General features: G+C 46.2%; 1 protein-coding gene across 1 annotated transcript; it reads left to right on the forward strand.

Moving 5' to 3' along the window:
- Nucleotides 1–259: 259 nt before the first annotated feature.
- On the forward strand, nt 260–1,367 carry LOC116098211 (G-protein coupled receptor 39). Its single transcript, XM_031380898.1, has one exon. The coding sequence runs from the start codon at nt 471–473 to the stop codon at nt 1,365–1,367; it is 897 nt and encodes a 298-aa protein (XP_031236758.1). The 5' UTR covers nt 260–470.
- The last annotated feature ends 7,011 nt before the right edge of the window (nt 1,368–8,378 follow it).

Raw genomic sequence — 8,378 nt, forward strand, 5'->3', positions numbered from 1 at the left:
GCCAGCTGGGCTGGTTCTGCAGCAGGCGGCTGAGCAGAATGGACTGTGGTTAATGATTGACCCGTGGGAGACCTCGTCCCTTCCCTCCTGGGAGGCAGTGAGAGGAGGTCAGTGCTAGGGACCTGGAAGGGAGAGGAGGATCCGCTGCTAGCCAGAGTCTGCGAGTCTGCAGCTCTTACTCAGAGTTGAGTAGGGAGGTCAGAGCCTCCTCCGCACTGCTCCCTCCTCACCCCAGAGTGACTATCTCCAAACCCCACCGCCGCCACCCACTGGCGTCGCCAGGGATTCTAGGGTGAATTATTCCAGGAAGTTTCAATGAGAGAGACGAAAACCTAAGTCACTCTTGGCCAGCCAACCACAGTGACAGAAAGTGTCGCGCCCACGCTGGTGAGTCGCAGGGCTTCTTTGGGAGGCGGAAGAAAGGGCAGTGGAGACATTTGGGGACCTGGTAGTCTGGGTCTCTCCTCCTCATGGCTTCATCCAGTGGCTCCAGCAACGTCTGTTCCCGTGTCATCGATCACAGCCATGTCCCCGAATTTGAAGTGGCCACTTGGATTAAAATCACCCTCATCTTGGTGTACCTGATCATCTTCGTGGTAGGCATCTTGGGCAACAGCGTCACCATCCGGGTTACGCAGGTATTGCAGAAAAAGGGCTATTTGCAGAAGGAGGTGACAGATCACATGGTCAGTTTGGCTTGTTCAGATATCTTGGTCTTTTTGATTGGCATGCCCATGGAGTTCTACAGCATCATTTGGAACCCCCTGACCACACCCAGCTATGCTCTGTCCTGTAAGCTCCACACGTTCCTCTTTGAGACGTGCAGCTACGCCACATTGCTGCACGTGCTGACCCTCAGCTTTGAGCGCTACATTGCCATTTGTCATCCCTTCAGGTATAAAGCCGTGTCTGGACCTTGCCAGGTGAAACTGCTGATCGGCTTTGTATGGGTCACCTCCGCCCTGGTGGCACTGCCCTTGCTCTTCGCCATGGGTATCGAGTACCCTTTGGTGAACGTACCCACTCACAAGGGACTCAACTGTAACCTCTCTCGCACCCGTCACCACGATCAACCTGGAAACTCCAATATGTCCATCTGCACAAACCTCTCCAACCGTTGGGAGGTCTTCCAGTCCAGCATCTTTGGGGCCTTCGCTGTTTACCTGGTGGTCCTAGTGTCTGTGGCTTTCATGTGTTGGAATATGATGAAAGTGCTAATGAAGAGCAAGCGGGGCACTCTGGCGGGGACCGGGCCACAGCTGCAGCTGAGAAAGTCAGAGAGTGAGGAAAGCCGGACCGCAAGAAAACAGACCATCATATTCCTGAGTGAGTCTGGGTCCCGGGGGAATGTAGGCCTTCTGGCCTGAGAAGTAAAGCCCAGAGTTCACTGAGGCTAAAGAGTGGGAGCTGAATAAGAATCTTGGTGCTTATCGGGGATGGGGTGGGGGTGGGGGATGTCTCTTCTTTGTGTTTAGGAAATCTGTGGTCTGTGACATTGGAAGGTCTGGTACATCATTTCTGTGACTTCAGGCTATAAACAAAGTATCTTAGATAAAGATACTGGGTGGTAAGAGGGACAAATGAAATCACCCAGGTCAGGTGAGAGTTCTTTAAGACAGGGACAAGTCCTTCAGAGATAGAGAGACTGTTATCTTACTGGATCCTTCGGCCAGAGAGCCTTGATCAGGCAGGGCAACTTTGCGCACATTTTGTTTTTTCTCTTCCTTGGAAGAAGCTGGCTTCTCAGGGACACTTGGTCTTTAGACTGTTTTTCTGGCAACTGTGATCTGCAAGTCTTAAGAAACCTGAGCTTTGATCTGCTCAGTCTGAGGTGTATGTGAGCACTCCCTACTTAGATTGCTTAGATTTCTGCTGGGCCATGGGTCTGTGCCTTCTTAGTACAGTGAGGCATAGCAGCAATTCCTGCTTATCTGATGAGTTGGCTTCGACATTTCTCAATGCCCCAACTTCTGGTGGGCAGAGAGAAAGAGGGAAAGAGAGAGACAGAGAGAGAGAGAGAGAGAGAAAGAGAGAGAGAGAGAGAGAGGAAGAGAGAGAGAGGGAGAGAAAGAGAGAGAGACAGAGACAGAGAGACAGAGAGACAGAGACACACAGAGAGACAGAGACAGAGAGAGACAGAGAGAGAGGGAGAGAGACAGAGACAGACAGAGACAGAGACAGAGACAGAGAGAGACAGACAGAGATACAGAGAGAGATAGAGACACAGAGACAGAGAGAGAGCACTGTTTGCTTTCAAAACTTGGTGGTGATGCAAGCATTTGAAATTGAGGGCCTTCTCTGGGCTTAAGAGGACTATTTCTAGGGAGTCAGTGATATGGAAGACCCCAAAACTTTCAGAAGAGAGACTTTGGAAGCTGGAGATGAGCTTTTGATGGGCAAGTGTTCTCTTAGCATGCTGGAAGCCCCAAGTGCCTTCACCAGCATTATATAAACTTGGTGTGATGTCCTACAGTCATAATCCTGTCATTTGAGAGGTAGAAGCAGGAGGATCAGAAGTTTAAGGTCATCATTGGCTATCTAGTGAATCTGAAGCTACCCTGGGTTCTATGATACCCTAAAACAAAACCAAAAACAGAGCAAAACAAAAAATCCCGAACTAAGGGCTTGAAGAGATGGCTCAGCAGGAAAGAGAACTTACTGCTCTTTCAGCAGACCCTGATTAGAGTTCCAGCACTCTGGTCTAGCGGCTCAGAACTATTTGTAAAACTACTCCAGCTCTGGGGCCATGACGGCCTCTTCTGGACCGCTTTGACACCTGCCCCCGATATTCACAAACACTCACGTAGACATACACACCTGTGCATGATTTTAAAAAATCTTAAAAGACAAACCAAACCAAATCAAACCAGAAGGGTTTTGTTGCTAACTCCTGGGAGCCAGGACTTTAACCCAGACATCTGTAGCGTGTGTCACCAAAGGCCACTGAAAATATTTTTCAGCAAAAAAAAAAAAAAAAAAAAAAAAAAAAAAAAAGGGAAAGGTGACATCATAGGTACGTGAGTGGGAGTTTGGTTAAGGGAATGTTGAGATTAGGCACATTCTTCTCCTCTTCAGTATGGTTTCCTGAGAAAAATCAATCCTGGGGTTGTTTGGGTGTCAGAGACTTGTGTAAGCAGTCCCAGGGCCGGGTTCAAGCAGGGACGAGACTGGGAGGCACTTGAGCCTTAAGTCAGCTCTCTTCCTCTGACTGAGGGTGGGTCAGCTGCTGACTTGGTTTTAATCTAAGTCTGTAGAAAATGATAAGAGATAAGCTTGCTCGACTTGGGCGAGGATCTGGCATCAAGTGCTGTATTACTGGCATGGAAGGGGGCCCAGGGTGCCAGCTGAAAGTTCTAAGTTCTTGTATCCTGGCACTGGGAATTGGATCGAGGGCATTTAGATAGTGGTAGAGACATAGACAGTTTGCCATGAAAGAGGGCGCTCCCGAGCAAGGAAATGGGCCAGAGAGTGGGAGAGAAAGATTAGATGCCTGGGTTCTTGGTGCTGTACTCTTGTGGGTGCACACCTTATCCTACAGTTGGATACTCTGCATTCTCTGCTCCTTGCGTGTAGCCCTGGGACTTACAGATTAATCTCGATGCCCTTTCCTCTACTCTTCTCTTCTGCTACAGCTGTCCTAGGCAATATATGTTTCCATTTTATAGAGGGGGAATTTGAGGCTTAAGATATTGCTGGGGTGGTGGCTCAGTTGGTAGAGTCCTCAGCACACATGAAGGACTAGGTTCCGACTCTGACGCGAAATCAAACGGGAAGTGGGCGTGTACAGCTGCTCTCCCAGGACTCCACAGGAGAAAGCTGGAGGATCAGACGTTCACAGCTATCCACACTTAGGCCAGCCTAGCATCTCTAACACCATGTTTAAAAACAAACAACATCAACAAAACCCCACCACCCGGCGGAAATGAGGGTCTAGCCCAGACTTCCATAGTCCGGGTGGAGGGAAAATGGTGTAACGCAGAAGAACACAGGCAAGCAAGGAACAAGTTACGTGAGGTCGGCAGGCTAAGTGAGGTCGACACTCTGGGAGCCAGAGTGGGGGAGTCCTGGGAAATAACGTGACATGGGACATGGCAAGGGTACTGAAGCCAATACAATCTGTCACCCCCTGTCTGTTGCTCAAAATATATCACAGGAGGGGCAGAAATCACGTTTGTTTGCTTGAACATTTGGTGACAAGTGTCTTTTCTCTTCTAAACCCCCTTAGACACCATCTTAAACTGTTAGTCATAGTTTATACTTTAAAGAGTTTATTTTTATTTCTTTAATGTATGGTGTGTGTGTGTGTGTGTGTGTGTGTGTGTGTGTGTGTGAATACATGCATGTGCATGAAGGTGTCCAAGGAGACCAGAAGAAAGCATTGGATCTCGTGGAGCTGGAGTCGCAGGCAATTGTGTGCTGTGGGTTCTGGGTACTGAACTTGGATCCTCCAGAAGGGCAACAAGCGAGCTTTTAACCACGGAGCCATCTCCATAGTCCCTACTTTTACTGTCTGACCAACCTCTGGTTTTTGTTTTTTCCCCTTTCCTCTGAGGGGATGTCAGTTCATCTCCCAGTTCTGGTTCAGATGAACGTCAATCTCTGTATAAGGCCAGCCCACTGGAGATAATTTCTCACTGTAGTAATTGCTTCAAAGGAGTTCCTCCTGGTCTTCTCTCCTTCCCATCTAGGCTTCTCCAGATTCTTTATAACAACTATATATTAATCACCCACTGGCTCTCAGCATAGACATTGCTGACTGACAATCAGGTACTCAGTGTGTGATAAGACCCCGAGAAATTTGCCATTTGCATTTAGCCTTGTCTTCTCTGTGGTAGGTTTTCAAAGCAGTATGAGCAAGTGCTGTCACCCCTCTCCCGTGCGTTTCAGAGAACTTTTAAAAACAGGAACCTCACTAATTAACTCAAGTTAGGGAGTAAATTAATGGAGTGAAGAGGAGGACGCCATGGCTTACATCCATCAGATTAATACGAGGCAATTTGCTTTGTGGGTTTCATAAACTTGTGCTTTGGGGCATTTTTAACCCAGAACAAATGAACAAATAAATTGTTTATAAACCACTGAATTTCATATAGTGATTTAGCTGTCTTCCTAGTATTTCACTTAACAGATGGATCAAATGAGAATAAATATTTGCTCATTTCAAACATATTTTGAATTTAATATGAAGAGTAAATGACGACAAAACACAATATGTCTTCGGAGCACTTAAAGCAATAAAAAATCAATTAAAGGTTCCCTCCTCATTGTTAAAAAAATTCTAACTTCTGCATAATGGAGCCAAAATTCATAAACCCAAGCAAGATGAGGAAGCCTTTGTAGCAACTATTAATTTTCTTTTCTGCATACTTTTGTGGTTATCCCTCCACTGTATTGAGGTGCTGAGATGGTAAATAATGAGAAAAAATGAGGGAGCCTGGGAGAGAAACCAGTGCCGAGATGCCCACTAGGCCACAAGCAATTTGTAGGATAAACCCTAATAATGCAAAAGTGCCTATTCCTGAAAACCCTTGCCTCGCCTGTCCCCCTCTCCTCCCTCCCTCTCCCTTTCTCTTTCCCTTCCTCCCTCTCTCCCTTGTCACTCCTTCTCCCTCCCTCCTCTCCCCTCCTCCCATTCCTTCTTTCCTCTCTCCCTCCCTCCATCTCTCCCTTTCTCCCTCCTTCCCTCCCTCCCTCCCTCCCTCCTTCCTTCCTTCTTCCCATCTGTGTGTGATGTGCATGTATACGTACATGGGCCACTGATATGGGGTACTTATATGTGGGCAAGAACTCATATACATAAAATAGAAACAAGCACATCTGTTTTAAAAATGCAGATAGATAATTTTTGTGGCACTCCAGGAAACTTTCAAGGTAGCAGCTTGCATGTAATCCCCAGAGTACATTAGAACACAGAAGTTGAGCTGTAAACTGTGTTACGGAATTTCATAAAATTAATGAAGGGTAGCCCAGGCAACCCATGAATCAAATGTGGCCAGCCACTAAGGACAATGAGAGTCTATCTGACTTAGGCCAGGTAATCATGAGGGAACAGAACATTGACAAGGATAATCCTAGGACAAGCACTTCAGCATGAGTGGTCTGGATGAAAAAAAAAATGCAAAGGAAGCCTTCTGGAGAAAGCCAGTCTATAATATATCTGTTAAAATATTTCTTCCTTTATTGTGTGTGTGTGTGTCTGTATGTGTCTCTGTGTGCCCATACCCATGGAGGCCAGAAGAGGACCTCAGATGCCCTGGTACTGAAGTTAGAGCAGTTGTAAATCAATTTATGTGGGATCTAGAAACTAAATGTAGGTCCTCTGCAAGAGCAGCCATGATCTTCACCACTGAAGCATCTCTCTGGGCTCTACTGAGCCTTTGTTTGGGTAGCTACTCACGTAACCCAGGCTGATCTTGAATCCACTAAGTAGATGAAAATTATCTTTAGTTTATGGTCCTTTTGCTTCTACCCACCCACGTCCTGGGATTACAGGTATGCACTACCACGCCCAATGTATGCAGTGCTGGGGATGGAATCCAGGGCTTCCTGCATTTTCAGCTCACTATAAGAACGTTTTAATAGTTGTTTTCTTGAGTAGTTTAATTTTCCAAGCAAAAGGCATTTTCTGCAGTGTACAATGATCTATCAACTCAGTCTCTTGGGGAAATATCATCAAAATTAAATTAGTGACCTCTTAGCATAAGATAATATTTTGATTCAAATGCTTGAATATATCAGGAGAAAGTTTTACCTCCAATATTCAGATTATTGCCACTCTCCTCTCCTTTCCTTTATTGATGTAGATGCGGCTATAATAAATGATATCGCCTGTTTATTTTTTCTATTTGTGAAATCCATCATAAATTGCAAATTTCCTGCGATCAGCCTGGTAGACAAATACAATAATGCTGCTTTATTTGTATAATCAGCCTGTCTCGGAGATTTCATTTCTCTGTCGGAGACATGCACAGCATTTGAGGAAGGGAATATTGGAGTCCTAGGCCCCATTCATTAGCATGCCTGCTCATCTGTCTTTGTTGCATACTTCTTGGGGGCTATCAGAGTATAATCAGGGTGTAGGTGCCTTGGTTGAGCAAAGCATCTGCTTACTAGTGCCCAAATGGTGGAGAGTAAAATTTGTTTATGAAGAGATAGCCCATGAGAAGAATATTAAATTGGAAGTTCAGGGACCTTGTCCTGCCTCCTGGATGAAGACCCTTGATCTGCCACTATCAGCTCTCTCTGCCTTTTCCATTGTTATTGTTATTATTGTTATTATTATTACTATTATTATTTTAAAATATTTCATGGCTGGCTGTAGTGGCATGTGCCTTTAGTCACAGCACTCAGGAGGCAGAGGCAGACAGATCTGTGTGAGTTTAAGGCCAGCCTGGTCTACAGAGTGAGTTCTGGGACAACCAGAGCTACATAGTGAGATCCTTGAAAACAACAAAAAAGTATGTGTATGAGCATTTTACCTGCCTGCATATATGTGCAGCCTGTGTGCAGCGCCCCTGGAGGACAGAGGCAGGAAATGGATCTCCCAGAGCTAGAGTCAGAAATGGTTGTGGGGCACCATTCCTTCATGGAGTGGAATCTGGGTCCTCTGGAAGAGCAGCCAGTGCTCCTAACTGCTGGAACCATCTTTCCAATGCCTTTTTTTTAATTTGCATAGACAGGATCTCACGTAGTTCCAGCTAGCCTGAAACTTGTTTTTTAGCCAAGGACTACCTCCAGCTTCTGATCTTGCTGCCTCCACTACCTAAGAGCAGGGTTTACAGGTGTGCACCATCACATCCAGTTTGTGCAGTGCTGGGAATGGAACCCGGAGCTTCATGCCTGCTAGGCAAGCTCTCTACCAACTAGCCGCATCCCACCTACCGTGTTTCCCTTCTGCTATATCTTCAGCTAATTGACTCTCTGACCTCAACTCCTCAAAAGCTCACTGAGTTCTAGAAAGAAGTTTGGTCACCATGGTTTCTGGCTGTCTATCATGTAAGTGGATGTTGTTTAGCCTCTGGTGTTACCTTTCTTTGAAAGCACCTCCAAATGATTACCTGTGATACACCATAGTGTTCTTTCTGCCATTCTCAGAAAATGCCAACAGTCCGAATGAGTCTACCCTTTGTCCTTTGTTTGGATTTGCTGCTACTGAAGAATGACCCCTGAGATTTTCAGGTGCGTCTAGGCAAGTGCTCCCTTGCTGAACCACATCGCCAGCCTGAGTCTGAATCTTCTTTGGCTTGGACCTCGGCTCTCCCTCATACTATCGTGATTGACACCTCCTTTGTTGCCTCCGCTCTAATCCAGCCTTCTAAAATGGGAAATTGGCTCCACCCTATCATGCTGATTGATGTCAGTGCAGACAGATGTCCTTG

The sequence above is a fragment of the Mastomys coucha genome, unplaced genomic scaffold, assembly GCF_008632895.1.
Source record: "Mastomys coucha isolate ucsf_1 unplaced genomic scaffold, UCSF_Mcou_1 pScaffold1, whole genome shotgun sequence".
Taxonomy (NCBI): Eukaryota; Metazoa; Chordata; class Mammalia; order Rodentia; family Muridae; genus Mastomys; species Mastomys coucha.

Coding starts and splice junctions, on each gene's coding strand:
- LOC116098211 (XM_031380898.1), top strand. CDS start 471: ATGGCTTCATCCAGTGGCTCCAGCAACGTCTGTTCCCGTGTCATCGAT.